Raw genomic sequence first — 23,999 nt, forward strand, 5'->3', positions numbered from 1 at the left:
AGCGCCTTACAGTACCCGAGGCAGCAAGAGTCCCCAGCCTCCCGGAACACACCCTCCATTTCCGTCTGCCTCAGCGGGCGGCCGACCAGCGACCTGCCCTCACTTGTCATGGCGACCGTCCAGCTTTGTGCCAGGAACCTCGCGGGGGCTGATGGGATTGGGGCTTTCCCCTCCCACGTGCTCAGACCCGCTCAAAGTTTGGAGCGCTTCAAAAAGTCCGGGTCCACCATTCCGGGAGCAGGGAGTCGCTTGTGGGCTCCGTGGAGTGGGGGGCTCCAGGCGTCCGTGGCCGGAGCGTGCTTCCCGGGACGGTGACACGCTCTCCCGAGGCTTGGGTAAGCTCTGGCCCGGGGCTGCTGCGTCCTTTCCGAGTCAGGAGCCCTGGGTTCCTTGTGCGTTCCCCGTAGGGGGCTGCTGGGGATGGGGCGATGGGGAGTGGCGGGGGTTAGGTGAGCAGGAGAAAAGCCGGCTGGAGGGGTGAACGTGGGAAATGCCGAGTCGGGAGGCCTGGGTGTAGTGGGTGCAGAGGCTTAGCACCTGCGCTACTCAGACTTGGTCAGGGGAGAGGAGCTTTTGGGAGAGACCTAGAGCCAGCTTGAGGTTTATTGCTTCGCCCCCCGCCATTTCCTCCCCTACCCCCCAGCGTGGGGCGGGGAGTCCCTGAAATAAAGTGTAGGACCCATGGGCCGGTGGGGGGGAGCTGAGGTTTGTGTAGCTCAAAACACAGAGCCCACGGCTGCAGATGCTGGGGGAGGGGGTCCATGGCATCGTGGGGAAGCTCGGGCTGCGTCCTGAGCAGATTCCCAGGGCACCCCAACTTCCGGACCTTTGTCCTGCCCGGAGGGGACCTCCCTGCCGGCCACCGGCTCTGCTAAACGGAAACGATCCAATTCGGGATTGCCGGCCGCGGGCGCGCGAGGCCCGGGGAGACCGTCCGGACTGGGGGGCACAGCAGCCCTGTTATTGTTTGGCTCCACATTTACATTTCTGCCGCCTGCCGCAGCATTTCCGGTTTTTTTGGGGGGGGCGGAGCAGGCCACAGCTCACTGGTGAGAGGGGAGGAGTGAAGGAGAGAAAATTATCTTTTAGACTGGTTCCTACTACTTGCGGATGGAAGCGTCTGTTTTCTCGGGCATTTTCGTCCCCTGGATGACTTGGCAGTGGCTTTGGCTAAGGAAGGGGTGTTTGTTTTGATGCTCACCTCAGTCCCTCCCCCGTCTCTGAATGGTGTGCTCCACCCCTCCGGTCTGCTGCAGTTGAGCTGGACGCTACCATTCCATGGAACGGGGTGAGAGGGCTAAGACGTACAAACGGCAAAACCAGATCTTTTCGGAAATGGGTCCATTGGGGAGTGGGATTTGGAAAGAGTGCAATGAGAGGTCGTTTAGTCTGTGAAGGAAAAAACACCTTCTCCAGTATCCGGTTCTCTGCTGAGCCAAACCAAGTCCAAACGCAAGCTGAACGTCCTGAGCGGAAGGGGCGGGTCTGAGCGAGGGGCAGGCCCGAGGTCCTGCGCGGCTCGAACCCAGCCGGGTGGCCAGCGGGTGGCCAGGGAGAGGCGGCGGGTCCGATGGGGTTCAGGCCTCAGGCTTCGTCCTCATCCTGCTGGGCTTGCCACGCACCTGCTGTGTTCCAGGCACTGAGCGCCCTGGTGAGAGGCGCTCTCTTTTTATGGAAGCTGAAATGTTTCCCTCGGTGGCTTGCACCATTTCAGCCTATGAAATGCAGTCTGTTCTGCAAATAGGATCCGTTAGGAGAGATAGAAGCTCTCGTGTGTGATGAAGTACAGGAGCCGCACACTGTGTGGGACTTTGAAGGGATAGTGGTGTGGGCGTTCAGGGGAGGGAAGGTTGAGGGCTGGAGCTGGACAGCAGTTGCTGCCTTGCTATGCAACATGCACCTGAGTAATTGTGTGGCTTTTGAGACATCCCCACCCCCTAATCTCCCCTAAATCTGTAAAGATCTCTCCAAGGCAGAACACTGGGATATCCACTTGGAGCTACCTCTACTGTTGACTAATGTAGATACGTGTAAATTCTGTAAAAACAAAACAAAAAAATAGCTTTTGAGAACAATTTTCATGGCTGCAGTTGCTCTCAATAACCAGCTAGTCATGTCCCAAAGTCTCAGGCCTGTTCTCTCTGTTCCCAGCACCCTTGTTTCTTCCCGCTTCCATTACTATTCCTTAGTTTTGCTTGCTGGAAAGCTTCATTTAAGCAAGCAGACAATATATGCTCATTTAAAATAGTAAAATCTGTTCATGTATTTTAAAGGCAAAGATCACAGAGAGAGATCTTCCAACTGGTAGCTCACTCCCCAAATGCTGGCAGCAGCCAAGACTGGGAGAGTCGGGAATGCAGGAGCTAGGAACTTCCTCCTGGTCTTCCACGGGGTGGCAGGGGACCAAGCCATCATCATCATCCTTCCCAGCATGCTAGCAGGAAGTTGGATCAGAAGTGGAGCAACCAGGACTCATATCTGTGTTCCCTCATGGGATTCAAGCTCATGACTTCACTTGCTGTGCGAAGGCACCGCCCCGTATGTGGTCACTGTCCAAAGTCTCACCTCCAGCTTAAAGTCTGTGAAACTCATCCGTGTTGTCGTATGTGTCAGTGCGTTTCAACGTTGTGTTCCCTTGTCCTCCAACCCTGCATAAAACTATACCAAAATCTGGCTGCTCAAGGTTTTTTTGGTTTGTTTTTTTAACAGGCTAGTGTTTGCAAGTAACCTAAGCACATGTTCCATAAGGTTGACACTATCCTCAGTTACTTACATCCCCAGAGAATGTGAGTGCCTTAGACATTCTTACTGCACTGCTTCACGTAGGGAACATCCACTCTGTGGTCAGAATATTCCCACCACCTGCCTGCTACAAAGGGTCCACAAGGTAACATTGCTTTGTTTCAGTACCGTATCTGCAAAAGTGTAATATGTTTTAGCAAATTAACCTGGTCATATGTAAAAATAATTCCTACCTTCTGCCCAAGCGGGACGTATCCCAGGATTGCAGTATTGGTTGAACATTTTAAAATGAATGTATGTCATTTACCACATTGACAGGTTGAAGTATAAGGATCTCAAGATCCTTTCAACAGATTCAGGAAAAACAGTAGATTTCAGATTTCCAGCCAACAGGGGAAAGGAACCTGAGGCTGATAGAAGGGCATTCAGATGTATTAAAAACTATTAATTATTAAAGACTGAATGCTTTTCCCCAAAGATCAAAGACTTCAACACCGGACTGAAGGTCCTAATCAGTTAACTAAACAGAGGCGTGGGCGCTGTGGTGTAGCACATTAAACCTGTGACACCAGCATCCCCTATGGGCACCAGTTTGAATCTCAGCTGCTCCATTTTTGTTCCAGCTCCCAGCTGAAGGCCCGGGAAAGCAGCAGAGGCTGTCTCCAAGTGTTTGGGCCTCTGCATCCACATTGGGAGAACCAAAAGAAACTAGGCTCCTGGCTTTGGCCTGGCCCAGCCCTGGCCTTTGTGGCTATTTGGGGAGTAAATCCACGGATGGATGATTGGTTGATCTCTTTCCTCCTCACTCTGTAATAGTCTTTCAAATAAATCAAAATAAATATTTTTTTTTTACAAATGGGACCCAGCGTGGTAGCCTAGTGACTAAATCCTCACCTTGCACACACCAGGATCCCACATGGGCGTCAATTCTGATCCCGGCAGCCCTGCTTCCTATCCAGCTCCTTGTAGCCTGGGAAAGCAGTCAAGGACGACCCAAGGACTTGGGACACTGCACCAGCATGGGAGACCTGGAAGAGGCTCCTGGCTTCAGACTGGCTCAGCTCCAGCTGTTGCGGCCGCTTGGGGAGTGAATCAACAGAAGGAAGATCTTCCTCTCCTCTCTATATATCTGACTTCACAGTAAAATTAAATAAATCTTTTAAAAAATGATAATTTTAAATGGAAGAAATAAAACTCTTGGTTGAGTACATTGCAGATCCCTCCAGGGGCAGCTCTGTGACACAGCTGGTAAGGCCATCGCTTGCAATGACTCCTCTATTGAGTGCCCGTCCAGTGCTGTACTTCTGACGCAGCTTCCTGCTAGGAGGGCAGTGTTTAAAACCTTAACGAGACATCCTTGAGGATCGGCTTAACAGTCCTCAAGTGCTAAGTAACTCTACACTGAAAACTGTAAAATACGGCTGAATGAATTTAACAACAATGGAAATAGTAGAGATGAGCTGTCTGTAGCTTGAAAGCCCCTGGTATTAGATGTCAGTACGTTGTTCCAAAGCGTTTGATTCTACCCGGAAGGCTTGTCTGTAGAAGTGTAACAGTCTGGATCCAAAATGAAGATACAAGCCTGGTTTCCAGGTTCCGTTCATGCTGTGGTAAGACACAAGAACCAGTGAACATGTGACAGCTCAGAAAAGTATACACAAAGATGGCCAAATGATTTTTCTACAAAAATGCCTAAGTAAACCTAGAAAGAAAGGAAAACCAATAGAAGCTCCTGGAACAACTTAAAGGAGAAGAAATGACCCATGATCTCTGTTTAACATCCATAAAACACAATACTTAATTTGAGATGCATAACATTTTAAAACTAGGATGAGAGCAGTGTTGACTATCAGCAAGGCTGAATGATAGTGCTTGGTTAATGCTTAATATTGTGTTTATTTATTTGAAAGGTAGATTCAGATAACTGCAATCCACTGGTTCACCCCCCCAGATAGCTACAACAGTTGGGTCTGGGTCTTGCACGTGGTTGCAGAGGCCCCAGGTACTTCTACCATCCTCTGCTGCTTTCTCAAAAAGGTTAGCAGGGAGCTGGCTCAGAAACAGCAAGCCAGGGCCCGGCGGCATAGCCTAGCGGCTAAAGTCCTTGCCTTGAACACGCCAGGATCCCATATGGGCGCCAGTTCTAATCCCGGCAGCTCCATTTCCCATCCAGCTCCCTGCTTGTGGCCTGGGAAAGCAGTCGAGGACGGCCCAAAGCTCTGGGACCCTGCACCTGCATGGGAGACCCGGAAGAGGTTCCTGGTTCCTGGCTTCGGATCGGCACAGAACGCCGTTTTGCTCACTTGGGGAGTGAATCATCGGACGCAAGATCTTCCTCTCCTCCTCCTCCTGTGTATCTGACTTTGTAATAATAAAAAAAAAATCTTTAAAAAAAGAGAGAAACAGCAAGCCTGAAATCAGATCCCTCTGATAAGGGGTGCTGCTGTCACCATTGGCGGCTTAACTCACTAACCCACAACAGCAGTCCCTCCATATTTTAGCTTCACAGGGAACACATGGATAATCCCCTGCCCCCCTTTTTGTGGTCCTTCATTAATCAAGCTAAAGTCCCTTTGGTTTGCACTCCTAGCCCCATGACCGTGTTCCTATCCCTGCTCAGAGACCACAGGCTTTCATGAATTCTTAGTTCGTGACCGTCCTCACACTTTCCCATCCGTACATGGCTAAGCAATAAATGGTTCCGTGTCTTTTTCATTTGTCTAAGCTGTTTGCCTCCGTGACTGTGTCTCGCCTTTTCCTGCACGTTGCTTGGACACATCTTGGGCACCTGCTCCCCCACCCAAGGATTCCTATGGTGTTTTCTTGTCACTTAACAGTCAAGTGATTCTCACTGGAGAAGTTTTCCTAGCACATTCAGGGAACCCCTGTCAGAACGTAATTATTTAGAGTTTGAAAACTCTTGTCACTGGAGAGCTTTAGGAGCCGGGGTAACTGACTTCAAGGCCTTGAACTCTCATTTCCCATATCTGTCATACCCACTTTACTGTGTGTGTGTGTGTGTGTGTGTGTGTGTGTTTTAGGATTTACTTGATTTTTATTGCAAAGTCAGATTTGCAGAGAGTAGGAGAGAGGAGGATCTGTCCATTGATTCACTGCCCAAGTGGCCGCAATGGCCAGAGCTGTGCCGATCAGCAGCCTCTTCCAGGTCTCCCATGCAAGTGAAGGGTCCTAAGGCTTTGGGCCGTCCTCGACTGCTTTTCCAGGCTGCAAGCAGGGAGCTGGATGGGAAGTAAGGCTGCCGGGATTAGAACCGGTGCCTAAATGGGATCCTAGCACGTGTAAGACGAGGACTTCAGCCACTAGGCTACTTTGCTGGGTACTGAGAGGATTAAATGAGGTTGCCATAGAAAACCGATCCTTGTAGGACTGATAGGAAGACAAGCTCCTGCCCCCTGCACTGAGCAGCAGCAGGTACAGTCCTGTTCCCCACATTTTTGTCATGGCCCTCCTGCCTTGCATCCCGGGCCAGTGTCTGCTCTTTTTTTTTATGATTTATGTATTTTTATTACAAAGTCAGATATACAGAGAGGAGGAGAGACAGAGAGGAAGATCTTGCGTCCGATGATTCACTCCCCAAGTGAGCAAAACGGCGTTCTGTGCCAATCCAGAACCAGGAACCTCTTCCGGGTCTCCCATGCAGGTGCAGGGTCCCAAGGCTTTGGGCCGTCCTCCACTGCTTTCCCAGGCCACAAGCAGGGAGCTGGATGGGAAGTGGAGCTGCCGGGATTAGAACCGGCACCCATATGTGATCCTGGCGTGTTCAAGGCAAGGACTTTAGCCGCTAGGCCACACCGCCGGGCCCCAGTGTCTGCTCTTAAAGGATTTTGCCAATGATGGCTGCCCGCTTGGTAGAGAAGTACCCACCAACAGTCTTTTTGCTACTGGAAAGCCGAGTGATAGAGAAAAGGAACACCTCCTCTGTCAGGTGCGGACCTCATCCCTGTCATGCCGGGACAGTCACACCTGTGCTGTTGACTGAACTGAGTCCCCTGGCAGGAGTGAACTTGGCCTCCCTCAGGTGGGGCATGCACCATGAGCATTGCGCTAACTCCTGGTCACAAAGTCCTCTTGAGAAAACATTAAAGGGAACAATTACATAAGCAGCCAGCGTTTGCTGAGCATTGACTGTGTGCCGCGAGTTCTCAGCCCTTTGTGTTTCTCATAATAAACGAGGCACTGTTTTAGACATGAAGGACACCAAGGCTCAGAGATGTCATCTCCCAGGTAGCCCAGCTGTGAGTTCAGAGTACAGGCTGAGCCCCGCTGAGTGCCTCACCCAGGGCTTTTTGTTTAAGGGGCTTTTTTTAATTATTTATTTTAGGGGTTTTTTTAAGGTTTATTTTTATTGGAAAGGCAGATTCACGGAGATCTCCGTCCTTTGGTTCACTCCCCAAGTGGCCTTAATGGCCGGAGCTGAACTGGTCAGGAGCTTCCTCCAGGTCTCCTTTGCAGGTGCAGGGTCCCAAGGCTTTGCTGCTTTCCCAGGCCACAAGCAGGGAGCTGGGTGGGAAGTGGAGTTATCATGAGTGACAGCTTATGTGGTGCACCAACATCTGGCCCTTTCCCTAAAAGCTACTTCTTAGAATCAGGGACACTGGACTAGGCATTCACCTGTCAAATGGCAGGTGTGTTTTGGGAAAAATCAGATAACACCTGAGTGCACTAGGAAGCTAGCCCTCCAGCCACAGATGAAGGAGCGCCTGCCCCAAGGGCTGCTTCGTGGAGAGGGTGTGGCTTCTGCATGTATCAACGCTGTTGACCAAAGTTTCCTGCCATCCCTTGACTCCTGGAGGTGGAACAGGATGATTGACTATTAAACCGAATGGCAGGAGCCTGCCCAGGCTAGGTAGAGCCCCTCCCAGTTTCTGTCTTACCAGAAAAAAACAGGAAGCAACTGGGAGAAAAGGCTCAGAGTGTGAGTGCGGTGAGGCCTGAGGAGGAGGTGTGGCATTCATGACAAGGGACCTCAGAAGGTGGAGTATGTTTGGGAGAGGAGGCTACCCATTGCCACTGAGGAAGATGGCCCGCATAGCCTCAGAGACAAGTGGCAGTGGTTGGTGGGGATGTGTAAGGCTGCAGTGAGAAGCCCTGGGGAAGGAATGAGTGAGGGAGAAGTGAAATCACCAAGATTTGCCCAAAATGGGGGAGCAGGGTTTGCTCCCCATGACTCAATTGGCTAATCCTCCTGCAAGCGCAGGCACCAGTTCGTGTCCCAGCTGCCCCACTTCCATCCAGCTCCCTGCTTATGACGTGGGAAAACAGTGAAGGATGGCCCAAGTGTTTGATGACTGCACGCATGTGGGAGATCCAAAGGGGGCTCCTGGCTTCAGATCAGCTCAGTTCAGTCCATGGTAGCCATTTGGGGAGTGAATCAGGAGATGGAAAATCTTTCTCCCTTTCTCTGCCTCTCTCTGTAAAGCCAGCTTTCCAATCAAAATAAACCAAATTATAAAAAATTGCTTTAAGAGGTGAGCAGTTAAGAAGACTTAGCTTAGGACTCCTACACCAACTCTCAGAGTGTCTGGGTTCGAGTCCTGCAAATACGCAACCTGGGAGGCCGAGGTGAGACGGCTCCAGTACTGAAGCTTCTGCCCAGCCCTGCCCAGCCCTGCCCAGCAGTGGACTGCTGCAGGCACATGGAGGGAGTGTGAACCAGCAGATGGGAGCTCTCTGTCTCTGTCTTTGTCTGCCGCTCACATCACAAGGCCGTTAAGACTTGGTGGTGAAGCCTCCGAGAGACACATGACCTGTGTCTCAGCTCAAGGATGGGGCAGTGCAGCAGGAGGGGTCTTCCAGGTGGAGACAGTGGCCCGGCAGTGAACGACCTGTGGATTTGGAGGTCCCTTTTCTGGTGGCCTGTTCACCCAACAGAGGGCTGGACCAAGGGCAGCAAGAGAAGGAACAGGGTGTGAACCTGACGCCCCAGGTGGTCTCAGGCCTTGACCCTGGCTTTGCCCTCACAGTGACAGAGGGACCGACCTCCTGGGTGCCGCCATGGAGGAGCAGCCATCAGAACTCAGCATTGAACCCCCCCTGAGCCAGGAGACGTTCCCAGAATTGTGGAACCTGTGAGTAGATCTGTGGAATGCCCCTGCCCACCCCCGCAAAAACTGAAGCTCCCACCCTGGCTTCCTAGCCGTCTGCCCCCTAGTGGTAGCCCACCGGAAGCACACACCAGAATTGTACTCTGCTTGTTTTGCAGGCTGCCCCAGGAAGAACTGACCTATACCCCGGAGCAGCTACTGTCCACAAATATGACAAACTGGTTGGAAGACCTGGGGGATGAGCTCCATACAACAGAGGCTCCCCCACCAGAGAGCCCTGCGCCAGCTGCCCCTCCGGCCCCTGCGCTTGCTGCCCCTACACCAGCCATGCCCTGGCCCCTGTCATTCTCCGTCCCTTCCCAAAACACTTACCCTGGCACCTATGGTTTCCGGCTGGGCTTCCTGCAGTCTGGCACGGCCAAGTCTGTCACCTGCACGGTGAGTGGCCCTGAGGGGCCAGCTCCTATGGGGCCCACCATCCACACAACCCCAGGTTTTATGTTCAGAACTTCAGGTTTTTCTTTTCAGCATTTAGTATCTTATCAATCCTACTACCTCTTGCACTGTTAGTGTGACTTTTGGCATCTGTCCCAGTGCTGAATTTTCCCCCTTGACCTTCAGTGAAAATCTATCCCATTATCAACTCTGCATTTCTCACGGCAGGAGGTTGTTGTGGGAAGTTTTTCCTTGTTCACATTCAATTTTCAACTTTTGAAAGTCCATTTCTGAAGCGTAGACCTCAAGGCAATGTGCCTAGCTCCACTCCCATACACATCATGGTTTCTAGCAGGTACCAAGCCATGCATGTGGACTTGACTCCTCCTCCCCACTCATCCCTGACCTTGAACTTTCTTCTTTCTGTGCAGTATTCTCCTTCCCTCAACAAGTTGTTCTGCCAGCTGGCCAAGACCTGCCCCGTGCAGCTGAAGGTTGACTCCACACCCCCGCCTGGCACCCGCGTGCGGGCCATGGCCATCTACAAGAAGTCGCAGCATGTGACCGAGATTGTGAAGCGCTGCCCCCACCACGAGCGCTGCTCGGATAGCGATGGTGAGTGGCCGGGGCAGGGCGGGGTTGCTGGTGATCGGGCAGCTGGCTGCCCCACACTCCCCAAGTCTCTAATTGCTCTCTGGTTGATCACTCTTAGGTCTCGCCCCTCCTCAGCACCTCATCCGAGTGGAGGGGAATCTGCGAGCCGAGTATTTGAACGACATAAACACTTTTCGGCATAGCGTGGTGGTACCCTATGAGCCACCCGAGGTCTGTTTGGGTACCTGGGGGCTCTGGGGGCTGGCTGGCGGTGGTTGTCAAAGGCCATGTGGGTGCAAGAGGGCTGCCTCCTCTTTTTCCTTTTACCTCCCCTCCCCACCATGCTTGGGGTATGCGGGCAAGGTGGCTTAACCCCATCCCATAGTCAGGGACTCCTCAGCTGCCCAGGCTGGTTGGCCTCACATGGGATTCCTTGCTGCTCCAGGTCGGCTCTGACTGCACCACCATCCACTATAACTACATGTGCAACAGCTCCTGCATGGGTGGCATGAACAGGAGACCCATCCTCACCATCATAACCCTGGAAGACTCCAGGTAGAGCCACCCGCCAGCCCCCACACCAGCATGATCTTCCCCATCCCCAGCGTATGCCCTGAGCCCCGCTCTGCTGTTCTCTGTTGATTTTCTCTCCCTCCTGTGGCCTCTCCCCTGGATACTGGGCCCTGGAAGTTAGACCGCAGACAGGGGTGGTGGGACCTGGTCTATAGTAAGAGCTAGCAGCAGGGGCTGGCTTCCTTACTGCCCCCCTGCTTCTCTCTCCTCCTTCTGGGCAGTGGGAACGTGCTGGGACGGGACAGCTTTGAGGTGCGCGTGTGTGCCTGTCCCGGGAGGGACCGCCGTACTGAAGAAGAAAATTTCCACAAGAAAGGGGAGCCCTGCCCTGAGCCGCCTCCTGGGAGCTCAAAGCGAGGTCAGTGGGCAGCGTGGGAGGAAGGAGGGGCAGGAGGCAGAGGAGGCGTAGCCCCGTCCCATATCCCATGGTCACTGTTCTCTCAACTTCCCCAGCACTATCACCCAGCACCACCAGTTCCTCTGCGAAAAAGAAGCCGATGGATGGAGAATACTTTACCCTTAAGGTACCACATCAGAGCATGATCTCTTACACTTACTAAAATGAGATTGGGTGAAGGAAGAGTATGGAAATGTAGGGAATACCAGGTTAGGCCCAGTTTCTGTATCTCTTCTGTGTTCCTGACAGTGTTACAGCACTGAAAATGCACTTCTCTTCTTGGCTGCTTTGCCTACAATTAGAGCCATGGCCAGCAGGGGGCAGTGGTACCTAGAGGCAGTATCTCCTGGTTGTGCCTGCCTAGCTCCAGAATGCAGACTTATAAAGAAAACCATTCAAGAAAGCAGGAAAGCGGTTCTGATTTGCCCCTCATCCTCCCCTGCTGCAGATCCGGGGCCGGGAGCGCTATGAGATGTTCCGAGATTTGAATGAGGCCCTGGAGTTCAAGGATGCCCAGGCTGAGAAAGAGCCAGGGGGGAGCAAGGTACACTCCAGGTGAGTGCCAGGCCCTCTCCCACACCAGAGATGGGTGTGGGCACCTCTCCATTCCTTGCTGAGAACTGGGTGGTCCCAGCCAAGGATGGGTGGAGGCTGGGCTTGAGGGCGGATTTAAGATGGCTGTATCCATGAGTACTCCAAGGTGCCCACCACACCTGTAGGTGGTAGCCACCCCCTTCACGGATCCGGTGGCGGGAAAGGGCCCCAGGTACTGTCACGTGATGTCACATGATGATGTCATCTCTCCTCCTCCCCTGCAGCTACCTGAAGTCCAACAAGGGGCAGTCTACCTCTCGCCATAAAAAAATGATGCTCAAGAGACAGGGACCAGATTCCGACTAACATCCTTTCCCTTGTGTCACCCTCTTCCCCATCCCCCTCCCTCCCTGGCACTCTGGGACTCAGGTGCTTGACCCCCTTGCTTGGTGGGCCTGCAAGACTGCTGGGAATTCTTTCCTTTGCTTCAATCTAAGGGTCTCCTCCAGGCCTCAGCCTGCACCCATGGTATTCTGATGGGGAGGTGGTGGGAGCCAGCCTTAGCGCTGGAGACTTTGACTGTGAGAGGTGTTTGGGGGAAAAGAAAGCAGTAGTGCTAGAAGCAGTCCCAGGCCGGGTGAAGCCCAGTGTTCCAGCCGTGCCACACAGGAGTGCCATCATGAGTTGGTCAGTTGCTTCTGACTTCAGTGTCCACCTCCGTGAAGCACTGGTCACACCTACCTCACAGTGTGTGTCGTGAGGACCAACCAGATGTCGGGCAACTGACCCGGACAACACCTGTTACACCATGGCTGGGATGCAGCCCCCTCGCAGGTGTGCATCCCTGCCCTCTTACTGATGGGTTTGGCAGCTTCCCCTGATTGGACAGGTGCAGCCAAACCATGTCCGAACTCTTGGTGACATCAGTACTGGAAGGGACCCCCACCCCATCCCACATCCGGAGGAGCCTATCATGTAACCATTTACGTCTACCAAGACCTGTTATACTGCCTGCCCCAACCCTCCCTCCCACCCCCGAAGCCCAAAATGCTCAGGGTCAGTTTTTCTTTTGCACCTCGCAAGTGCCGTCCCTTTGTCACCCCCACCCCTTCTCCCCTTCACTTTTTATAGCCCCTTTTTTGTATCAGTTTCTTCTTTTACAATAAAACTTTGCTACCATCCATGTGTCTCAGAAGCAGGTGCTGGGCCCACAGGTACAGACACAAGTGAGGAGGAGGTGAACTTGGGACAAAGCCACCTGTGTCTCCAGGGAGTTTGGGGTGGGGGGAAAGGGCTCCTGAGTTCTAGGAGGGAGACAAAGGCTGGAGACTGGGTCAGCCTGTGGGCTGCATGACAACAAGTGGAGGGGGGGGACCATTCATAACTGGGAACTGACTGTCCCTCCTCCCCAGGGTTGGCACAAAGTTCCTTCCCGCCCCTGTTTCTAGGGTTGGGCTGCCACCCCCTCTCACAGAGGATTATGGGATTTATATGTCTGATTTAGCAAGCCTGAGCCTCCAGGGTGACCATCTGCTCCACGGGAGAGGGCCCCGGGCACCTGGATTCTCCAGGGGACAGGAAGAGGACATTATTGAATGAAGCAACGGGAGACCCGCCAGCCGGGGTCCCACAAAAGTGGGGGCAGCTAAGGTGAGGGTTGGGGCCTTCCCAGCCTCCCCTCATCTCTGGGCCTCATGCCAGGTGGTTGGATGAATTGAAGCTTTAAACCCTGCCAGGAAAACCTTCCAAAGGGTTTCTTGGGGTAGAGACTAGAGTCGGGGTTGGGGAGCCCAGGCACCCCCTGGCTGCCCTGTGGCCCAGCTCCCAGGGAGGGGGTGGGGCACGCTCTCCCACCATCCACTATGATGGTTGTCCTGGTGGAGGGGATGGGGATAGAGAGAAGGGGGGTCAGGTTCAGAGGGACTGTCCCAGGCTGCTGTCTTCCCAGGCCATTAGCTGGGCTCCACGCACCAATGAGAGCCCTTGCCTGGTCAGACAGGGACACCGGTGACTGGGAAGTCACCCACCTCTCTTCTATAGGACCCTCTTTCTTAACTACAGAATGCCACAGCCAATGCATATTCCCCAGCCCCACACAAGCCCCCTCCTTGCTCCTGAACAAAGATCACCTTGAAAACTCCACCCCCCTCCACTTTTTTCTCTTTTTCCCTTTTGTGTACCTTGGACCCAATGGAAACTTGTATAAATTCAAGGTATGAGTTGATATGTATGTACATTGTAAAATGTTTCCCGTAATCGAGTTCACACACAGTTACTGCTTGAGGCCAGGACGTTGCAAATTCCAAAGGAAACTGAAAACTACCCTTGGCCAGTGAACAGCCAGTACCCGCCTACCCTTGGGATGTCCCTGGCTTGTGTCTCCAGCTCTGCTTGCTCCACTCATGTACCTTTGGAAGCGAATCCTCTGTGTGAGCAGGTGGACCCCTGGACTGAGTCCTAAGACCTCAGTGTACAGGCAGCCCAGCTCTGCTCTAGCTAGGGGACCCCCGGACACCCTCTTGCCTCTCAGCTTCCACCTTTTGGCTTCTCCCTGTTTGGGACTGAGTCAGGTGTCTGTGCCCCTGGTCAGCAGTCATTCCCCAGGGCTTTGCCTTGGCCTATGTCCTGGGCACCTGTGGCAGACTGGCCTGCCTTCTTGCTCAACAAGCCCAGGCCTCATCCCACCGAAGTCTAGAACACAGTCGTGTCTTTATCACTGTAATCCAGACTTGAAATTCACAGGCAGTATTATGTTTTTTCTTTTTTGGATTGGCAGCGCTTCCACCTACTTGTCCACTAACTCAAATGCCTGCAATAGCCAGAACTGGGCCTGGGCAAAACCCGGAGCTCAAAACTGAAGGCATATGTCCCATGTTCATGAGGAGAACCACATCACTTAAGCCAGCATTTACAAACTAAGTATCTCACCCCAGCACTCCAGCAGAGGGTATACTTCTGTCAGCCTTTGGGGTAAAGATCTGCCCCTGCATGTCCCCTGATTTTTTTTTCTTTTTTTTAAGATTTATTTATTTATTTTTAAAGATTTATTTATTTTTTATTACAAAGTCAGATATACAGATAGGAAGATCTTCCATCTGATTATTCACTCCCCAAGTTACTGCAATGGCCAGTATTGTGCCAATCCAAAGCCAGGAACCTGGAACCTCTTCTGGGTCTCCCACACGGGTGCAGGGTCCCAAGGCTTTGGGCCATCCTCGACTGCTTTCCCAGGCCACAAGCAGGGAGCTGGATGGGAAGCGGAGCCTCCAGGATTAGAACAGGACACATATGAGATCCTGGCGCATTCAAGGCAAAGATCCTAACCACTAGGCTACTTGCGCCAGGCCAATGAATAAGTCCTTTTTTAAAAAATGGTGGAAGTAGAGTTGAGAAGAAGCAGTTCTAGATTCAAGTTCTGATCCTACTTTAATTTCAGCTTCCTGATAAGGGGTGCTATGGGAGTCAGCAGCTAATGGCTGAAGTACTCACATATTCTTGCCATGTAAGAGACCTAGGTTGGATTCCAGGCTCCCAGATTCGGTCCAGCCTAATCCTGACGGTTGTGGCCCTTTAGAGAGTAAGCCAGAATTGGAAGATCTGTGAGTCTTTTGTCTGTCTTTCTGCCTTTCAAACTAATGTACGTAAATTATCAAATAAATATATATATTTTTTAAATTTTTATCATTATTGGAAAGCAGGATATACACAGAGGAGTAGAGACAGAGAGGAAGATCTTCCATCCAATGTTTCACTCCCCAAGTGAGCCGCAACGGGCCGGTGCGCCCCGATCCGATGCCAGGAACCAGGAACCTCTTCCGGGTCTCCCATGCAGGTGCAGGGTCCCAATGCCTTGGGCCATCCTCAACTGCTTTCCCAGGCCACAAGCAGGGAACTGGATGAGAAGTGGAGCTGCCAGGATTAGAACCGGCGCCCATATGGGATCCCGGGGCTTTCAAGACGAGGACTTTAGCCGCTAGGCCACGTCGCCAAGCCCAAATAAATATGTTTTCAATAATTTATTTGAAAAATAAAAATATTGAGGTCAACATTATGGCGCAGCAGGTTAAGCCACAGCGGTATCCTATATCAAAATGTTAGTTCAAGTCCTGCCACTGTCAATCCAGCTCCCTACTAATGTATGTGGGAGGCAGGAGATAATGGCCCAAGTACTTGGGTTCATGTACCCTCTTGGGAGACCCAGAGGGAGTTCTTAGCCTGAGTTAGCTCTGGTTGTTGCGGACTTTTGAGGAACCAGTGGATGAAAGATCTCAATCTCTCTTGTCTCTCCATCTGTCCATCACTCTGCCTTTCCAATAGATAGATCTTAAAAAACTAACAAACAGGGTCAGGTGCCCTGGCCTAGTGGCTAAAGTCCTTGGCTTGAATGTACTGGGATCCCATATGGGTGCCGGTTCTAATCCTGGAGGCTCCACTTCCCATCCAGCTCCCTGCTTGTGGCCTGGGAAAGCAGTAGACGACAGCCCAAAGCCCTGGGACCCTGCACCTGCATAGGAGACCCCAAAGAAGCTCTTGGGCCTGACTCAGGATTGGCTCAGCTCTGGCAGTTGCCAGCCACTTGGGGAGTGAAACATAGGATGGAAGATCTTCCTCTCTGTCTCTCCTCTCTGCAAATCTGCCTTTCCAATAAAAATAAATAAATATTTAAAAAATAACAAACAAAATGTTTTAATGGCAAAAGATACTATAAAGCAAAGAGGCAAAGAACAGACTAGGAAAAGTTTTGCAATGCAGGAAGTTTATGTGTATTTCAACTCTAGCAGAATAACAAAAGGATAAATCCCAAAAGAAAAACAAAATATGCAGTCACTTAAGAAATGACTCAGCGGGCTAGCACTATGGCATAGCCAGTTAAGCAGCCACTTGCACTGCCAGCATCTCATATGGATGCCAGTTCCAGCCAGGCTGCTCCACTTGTGTTCCAGCTCCCTGCCAATGCAACTGAAAGGGTAACAGAAGACAGCCCAAGTGCACAGGTCTCTGCATCCGCGTGGGACACCCAGGAGAAGCTCCTAGCTGACCCAGTTCTAGCTGTGGCACTCAGTGGATGAAAGAGCTCCCTCTGGCTCTGGTATTCTTTGTCTCTCCTCATTGTAACTCTGCCTTTCAAATAAATACATCTTAAAAAAACAAAAAAGCTGGCAGTGGCTCCTGGAGTGAAGCAGGTCCTACTGTCACTAAGCTTGTACAATAAAAACTTCTTGAACTCTACCAAAAAACAAACTGCATATGTAAGGGCTTTTCAAAAAGGTTGACAGGTGTTAAGCCTAGCAGTTAGAAGGCCTATGGCCTACATCACTGGGTCTGGGTTCAGGTCTATACTCCAGGCCCTGACCAGCTTCCTGCTAATGCAGGGCGCGTTCAAGGCGAGGACTTTTGCGCTAGGCCACGCCACCGGGCCCCAGATCCCAGCTTTAATCCAGCCCAGTTTCAATAGTTGGAGAAATCTGGAGCATGCTCTTTCTCTCTCTTGGCCTTTCAAACTAATTCATTATTTTCATGCTTTAAAAAATCTTCATGGAAAATGCATACTATGGGCCCACCATGGCCTGGAAGCTAAAGTCTTCGCCTTGAACGCGCTGAGATCCCATATGGGCGACAGTTCTAATCCTGGCAGCTCCACTTCCCATCCAGCTCCCTGCTTGTGGCCTGGGAGTATAGTCGAGAAAGCAGTCGAGGATGGCCCAAAGCCTTGGGACCCTGCACCCACGTGGGAGACCCGGAAGAGGTTCCTGGTTCCTGGCTTCAGATCGGCACAGCACCGGCCGTTGCATTCACTTGGGGAGTGAATCATCAGACGAAGATCCTCTCTGTCTCTCCTCCTCTCTGTATATCTGACTTTGTAATAAAAAATACATCTTTAAAAAAAAAAATCTTCCCTTTGAAGCCTTCCCAGGAAGTGACTACTCCTTGAATTTTGTCATTACCAGCTCCCACTGCTTCCTGGAAGCACATTTTGGTTAACCTTATACAACAGTTTCTCATGAGTTCCTCTTCTTTCCAGTAAACTGTGGGGCCCCTTGGAGGAACTCTGCTGCTTTAGTGTGTCTTCCCGGTGCCTAGAACATGCATGGGAGGCACTGTATGAGTGAGCAGAGGAGTGTAGCTTCCTCCCTCTCATACTGAATGACGGCAGAATGTCCAGGAAGGGAGGACAGTGGACACAGCAGTTGACACACCGCGTGAAAACCCACATCTCACATCAGAGTGCCCGAGTCCAGCTCCTGCACTCCACACCCAGCTTTCTGCTAATGCACACCCTGGGAGGCAGCAGGTGATGGCTCCTCCTTGGGTCTCTGCCACCTGCCCACGTGGGAGACCCAGACTGAGTTCAAGGCTTCTGACTTTGGCCGAGCTCAACCCTGGCTGCTTCAAACATTTGGGAGCAAACCAGCAAATGGAAGATCCCTGTCGGTCACTGTCAATCAATAAAAATGTTTCATAAAATGAATCAAGGTGAAAGAGTGGGAAGAGGATGTGAAGACGGGGAAACATCCCCCACATCTGGGTGATCCTGGCATCCCCCACAAACCCTCTTCACTGTCTTCCCAACATTCAAAAGGAAGCACCCGCACACCAGGCTCTGTGTATGATATGTATTTATATATATAGTTGCTCTCATTTTATTGTACTTTATCCTCTTTTTACAGTAGATCTGACACAGGCATTAAATAACTGCAGAGAGAGATCATGGAGGAAGGGGTGGGTATAGGGAAGTCTGGGGACCCGATGGGAAGAGACACAGATCCAGCAGGAGGAAAAAGGGAAGGACCCATGTTTGGAAGTGGAAGGGAGCTGTTGATGTGAGGGGAGGAGGCGGCATTAACAAAGGAAAGGAAGGTTAGAAGGGGGGAGGAGGTAAAGGGATAGGAAGAGAAAAGGTTAAAATGCCTCAAAACCTAAGAAACACTCCGGGCTGGGGGCCCTCATTTAACATTCGAGGGAGGTTCTGGGGTTTTTCCTGTAAAGATGGAAGGATCTGGAAGAGATAGGAACCTGGCCGGAGGAGGGCTGGCATGCGGAGGAGTCGGGAGGAGTTAGTGATCTGTTGGTAACTTGCTAAAGGGAAGCTGGAGAGAGAGAAAGTGAAGGCCACCCACGACTCCGGGAAGGAGGAACAGTCCCACAGCATAGCAAGGTGGCCGCTGGGGACGGGGCCAAGACGGCCACCCCTCCCCCAGAGTTCCCTGGGACACACCACTTGAGGGATATTCTGGGAAGGGAATGGGGGAAGGGTGCCGGGGTAAAAAGAGAATTTAAGTCTCTGTCCATCCTGTCTTGAGGAGCTGTGGCTCTTGGAGGGACAGGGAAGGAACCAGGGGTTGCTCTTTCTCTAGAATGTTCAAGAAGGATCGACAGGGATATCTAGCTCCTTGTTTCCCAGCTCGTGGGGTCATCACAGGGTGAGAAGCAGAATGTGCAGGGGAGGCCATAGAACCAACCAGCTTGTGCTCAGGTACCCACAAGGAAAGCAGCCGAGAGGGCAACAGCACTTCCAGGGAAAGCAGCTGTAAAAACCCACAAGGAACATGGGGAGGGAAAGGAAACAGAGGGGGCAGGAATGGAGAAGGGAAGCCAAGAGCTGACACAAGGGTGTGTGTGTGTGTGTGTGTTTGTGTAGGGCAGTGGGTAAGTGGTATTTGCTGCAGCTCCCCAGAAAAGGGAGCAAGCGAAGTGATGGTCTGTAAAAACACCCCACTTGCAACCATCATGGAACTATAGCGGCTGCCCTTAGCTCTGTAACCATCTTGGTAACCCATCTTCCCATCTCTGGCCAAGCTCAGGTTGGGGGGAAGTTGGGGCAGCGTGTGTGTGTGTGAGTGGGTAGAGGGATTGCTGTAGCCAGGAGAGTCCCAAGGCCCATCAGGCAGGGTGGGAAGTTGGGAGTCATAGCTCTGTTATAAAAAATACCTTTGGGGCAGGTGAGGGAGGGATCAGGCAGGGTCAGGGACATTCCAGAAGCATCCACAGGAGAGAGGTCGGAGAGGGACAGCCGGCGGGGGGCAGGGATGGTGAGAGGAAGGCGTCTCAGGTCTTGTTGATGCGGAGCTTGAAGGCCACGCGGCCGGCAAACTTGTCCCGCTCATCGTCCGTGGCGATGTTGGCAGCATTGATGCGGCACTCCACGTTCACCTCCACGTTGGGGGTCACATTCAGGAACTTTACGGCCACAAGGGGCTGCGTGTAGTTCACCTGGGCCACCGGAGAGCAAGCAGATCTAGACCTAAAGCAACCCAGCCTCCACCCCAAAACCCACCTCCCACTTCCCCACCCCAACATCCATCAGGGAGTCACCATCCACGGGCGGATCTGGTCCTTACATGGAATTTCTTGCCATAGTAGGGGAAGTACATGAGGTCAATATTGCCATTGGCAGGGAACATGACAAAGTTGCCAAGATTCTCAGCATCTTCATCTCGCTGTGGGGGTACAGGAAGGGAGTGGGGAGCAGAGAGTATGTGTCAGGGAGGGCTCACCACATCTCCCTTTTCTCTTTCTTGCCTCAAGTATTTCTGTTTTGAGTCTCCCTTGCTCGTGTGTGTGCGCGAAGCATGGGAACATGGGGCCTGCCTGGCATCAAAACTATGAACACCAAGCCCTTCTACTCCACTCCCACCCCAGTTCTTACCCCAGCCTCAGACTTGGGTTTCTGGAGCCGAGCCAAGAGAGAACAAGATATATGAGTGAGAGTTCAGAGGAAGGCAGGGAGGACAGTCGGGAAGCATATATCTAGAGAGGATGGAGTATGAGGAGCCAGGTGGCAAGGACACTTAGTGGGGGCAGGGGGTGCTAAGAGCAGCAGCTACTGGGGGACCTGTGGAGAATTGGGGAGAGGAGCGAGATGGGAGGGCAGGGGACACAGAGGACAATCAGGGTTTTGGGGAATCAAGAAGCATGTTTTTAACCCCTCGAGAGCGGACATATTTATCCTAGACAAGCAAGAGGGCTGGGAGGTGAAGCAGTACACTAACACTCCCTCTTACCCCTTTGTCCCTAGAGTGAAGGGGCCTCTGGCGAGCAAAGACAGCAGAGAGAGCAGTGAATGGCGCAGCATCTGCCAAAGGCTTGCAGGGGAGTAGTGAGGCAAGTCAAACTCACTCACCTTCCCAGCACAGGTCACGTTCATGCTCTGGTTGGCTCCCGCATAGAAGTTGATGACCTGGAGTGAGGAAGGAAGATGGTGGTGGACCCTTAGAGCAGTTATCACTAATGGGGTCCTCCAGATGGGCTTCCAGCTACAAAGCTTAGCCTCCTCCACCAAACCCCAGCCCCACCTTCCTCTTCTCCTAGCTCTGCATAAATATCCATAAACCTCTCCAAGGCAGAAAGATGCAGGCGCCAGCAGGTGGTAAGCCCCAGGCTCTCTAACCTCTCTGTTCTCCTCCCTCCCCTTCTCCTCTTCCTGGGGACAAAGGTCATGGTACCCGGTTCATCTTGATGAAGACACAGGGCTGCCCAGTGCTGTAACCATAGTGGGTGGGGTCCCCGATGCCAGAGCAGTTGCCCAGCTGGGTCCGATTGAATTGGCAGGCCCGTTTGGGATAGTTGAGGACTCCATTATCAGGCTGTTCGTAATAGCGCCCAGGGCGACATACATCATTCTTCTGGGCTTGAATGGAGTCGTTGTAAGCTGAGGAAGCAGAAGCAAGCAGAACATCACAGCCTGGACCCCTGATTTGCAGGGTCCCCCAAATCCACCTCTGCCCACCACTCACGTTCCAGGAACTTGTTGAGCTTCTGAACATGCTGGTCCCAACTTTCAGTGTCGCTGACATTGACAATCACATCAAGATTCTCTGTCTTGGGGCGAATCATCAAGCCTGCAGGGGGGACAGGATAGGGGTGAGGGTATGTATAAGAGGAGGGGGCACATGCAGAGGGACCAGACCAACTCAGGGACACAAGCAAGAGCCAAGATCTCAGAGGCCCCAGCTGTGGGAGAAGGGAACAGCAGACCTCCAGAGCTCCCTGGCACTCAGCACATGCCAAGCTCCTGAAAGCAGCATTTTTGGAGGGCTGGGAGCACAGCAGCCCTGACACTCACCGGGTGTGGCCAGTCGGTCCTGGTACTTGGGGGTATGGTCAGACACGGTTTGCAGCATCACCCACATGGTGAGCGTGAACATGGCCGTGAGGAAGCCATAGAAGACGAGGTAGAAGAGGAGGATAAAGGCTAGGGAGGAGGAAACAAGGTCAGTTGGGTTCAAAGTCTCTAGCCAGGACCTCACCTCACCCCCAACACACCCTTGCATCCATGTACAAGATCTGCACTGGGCTGATAAGCAGGGCCGAGGGGATGGCCTAGAGCTATCCCGGGGGAGGTAGGTGGGGAGCAAGAATGAGACAAACTGGAGAGGCAGTTGTGTCTGGCTTGCAGCCAGGACTCCCAACCCCCTCCTGGTCCTACAGCACACAGTGAAGCCCAACCTAGCGAAAACCACAAGAGACCCAAAACCCTCGTTGCTGGGACAACCCCTGGCACAGGCCACACTGTCCGTGTTGGACTCCATTTCCAACTTCTCAGCCATACACGGTCCTGGAAGGGCACACCATCTGCTCCCGCAATCCTGTTCCTGGCGTAACTGAAGGCCACGCTGCACCACTAACCCACCCTGCCAAACCTCAGCGCCTCTAAACCTCACACCCTTGTCCTTGGAAACCAAACTTTGAATGCAGTCCTCCCCCCATCCACCCCCGCTGTCCCCCAAATGAAGAACCCGACATTCCGGCCTCGATACGGAGCCACGGAGACAGCTGCAGACCTTGCACAGTCAGCTCACCCTCAACACACACACACACACACACACCCCACCCTGGGGAGCAGGAGGCCTGAAGGCTGAATTTCCCATAGCCTTTCCTTGACCCTTCTCTCAAGGCTCCCCCAGCTGGCAGTAAGGGCCTCCCGTGTTGCTTCCTCCACGAGGTCCCCACATTCTCCTAAGCTTGCAGAGATCCTTTGAGTCTCAGGGGCTGCCCTCTAAGGGAAGGGGTTATATGCAACTCAGGGCTCAGGTCTCTAGTTGAGTGGACTGATGGGGGCTTCATCCAATCAGTGTGCAGGAAAAGGGAAATTGTCACACCCAGAGTCCCCTGTGCTTAGACTTCCCTAAGAACTCCACTCCTCACTGCACCTGTGCCCACATCCCCCAGCTGCTGACCACGTACAACTACCCCTGCATCCTGAGCCCCACCACCGCACGGCTGGGCAAGACCACCCAATTCCCACAGACAGACCCCAGCATGGGCGGTGTGCACATCTCACTGGCTGGTCCATCCTCCCTCCAAAAACATCTAAGCTGAGTATCCAGCCCCTAAAACCTCACAGGGTCACCCCCTCCCCAGCAGCAGCCACCCAGTCACCCACCCACCCAAAAATGCAGCCACAGAAGGCTCCAAACGCCAGGTGATGGGAGAAGACTCAACTGCTTCGGCTGTTTAGAACCCCCCTCTCACACGCGCCCCTCCAGGACCCGCCTCCTGATGCATGTTCCCAGGGTCCAGGGGGTGGGCATGAGCTAAAAATAGCCGGGCTGGCGAGCCGGTGGGAGCCGGAGGGAGGGAAGGGGCGCCCTTCGGAGGCGGAGGCCAGCGGCGCCGAGCTCACAGGCCCCGAGAGAGGGCGTGAGCGCCGCGCCGCGGACACGCGCGCCTGAGCTCGCGACCCCCCGCCCGAGGGGGCTCCGCGGGGGGCGGGCAGGCGGCAGTGACCTACTTTCTCCGCCTCCGCAGCGGCCAGCCGGGGAGATTAGACCTGCGATTCGGCCCCCTCCCAGGCCCGAGACCGGCAGGGGGGCCGGACGCCGGGGAACCGGGAGGGGAGCGGGAGCCGCGGGGGCAGGATCGTGAGCCCCCTGAGGCGTCGCCGCGCAGCCTCCCCCAGCCCCTCGCGCGCCGGACCCCCGCGTACCCCAGCTGGTCCCCGTGCGGCCCATGAACTGGTGCGTCCTCGGGTTCCACACGAACTCCTTCCACTCCTCAACCACCTGCCCGCAGCTCTTCTTCTCTTTCTGGATGACCATCTTGGCGGCGCGGGGCGAGTCCCGGCGCGAGGTGGGGGGCTGCGGAGAAGCTGGGGCGCCGCGCGCTGGAGCCCTCCACTCGCTGGAGCTGGAGGGGAGCAGAGGCTCCGGGAGCGAGGAAGACCCCCCTCAAGAGGTGCAAGCTGCTGCAGATCCCGGGGAGCAGGGCTAGGCTCCCAGCGGAGTGCTGGCAGCGCGGCGGGAGATGCTGCGATCGTAGGCCCCCCGACTGCGATGGAAAGGGGGGTCTGTCAGGCAGGGAAAGCTAATAAGGGGAGGATGGCAATGTAGCTCCAGTCCCCAGACTCCTCCTTGAAAGCAAACCAAAAAGCGATGCAAAAACAGACGGCTGCAAAGCGCGAGCCAGACGCAGAAAAAATCGGGGTGCAGAAAACAGGGAGAGATGGGGGAGGGGGTCGTCCCGAAATCCAAGATGCCCAAGAAACTGTGAAACAGGGTGGGTCACCGGCTCGGGGCTCCTCCAGCAAGCAGGTGGAGATCGCCACGGCAGTGGAGGCTCGGCCGCGAGGGTGGGGCGGGGACGCGCAGCTGGGGGGACAGCCGGGGATGGGGGTCCCCGGCGGAGGCTCCGCTCCTCAGCAGTGCGGGGCCCGCCGGCTC

General features: G+C 53.4%; 2 protein-coding genes across 3 annotated transcripts; one reads left to right on the forward strand and one right to left on the reverse strand.

Annotated features, from left to right (window-relative positions):
- Positions 1-164: 164 nt before the first annotated feature.
- Positions 165-12,365, forward strand: TP53 (tumor protein p53). Its single transcript, XM_004594783.2, has 10 exons — positions 165-335; positions 8,727-8,831; positions 8,966-9,245; positions 9,674-9,857; positions 9,955-10,067; positions 10,282-10,391; positions 10,631-10,767; positions 10,863-10,933; positions 11,255-11,361; positions 11,625-12,365. Exons 2-10 carry the CDS (start codon positions 8,758-8,760, stop codon positions 11,704-11,706), a joined length of 1,158 nt encoding a protein of 385 aa, XP_004594840.2. The 5' UTR covers positions 165-335; positions 8,727-8,757; the 3' UTR covers positions 11,707-12,365.
- A 6,234-nt stretch (positions 12,366-18,599) lies between these two features.
- Positions 18,600-23,999, reverse strand: ATP1B2 (ATPase Na+/K+ transporting subunit beta 2). Of its 2 annotated transcripts, none has more exons than XM_058675555.1 (7): positions 21,620-21,861; positions 21,404-21,532; positions 21,075-21,179; positions 20,784-20,989; positions 20,462-20,518; positions 19,680-19,778; positions 18,600-19,551 (listed from the first exon to the last, which is right to left on the reverse strand). In XM_058675555.1, the coding sequence occupies exons 2-7, from the start codon at positions 21,483-21,485 to the stop codon at positions 19,387-19,389; spliced, it is 714 nt and encodes a 237-aa protein (XP_058531538.1). In that variant the 5' UTR covers positions 21,486-21,532; positions 21,620-21,861; the 3' UTR covers positions 18,600-19,386. The 2 variants fall into 2 exon arrangements, with proteins under 2 accessions (XP_058531538.1, XP_004594839.1); XM_004594782.4 differs by lacking the exon at positions 21,620-21,861 and adding an exon at positions 23,267-23,999 and having other exon boundaries at positions 18,601-19,551.

Source organism: Ochotona princeps, chromosome 17, assembly GCF_030435755.1.
Source record: "Ochotona princeps isolate mOchPri1 chromosome 17, mOchPri1.hap1, whole genome shotgun sequence".
Classification (NCBI taxonomy): Eukaryota; Metazoa; Chordata; class Mammalia; order Lagomorpha; family Ochotonidae; genus Ochotona; species Ochotona princeps.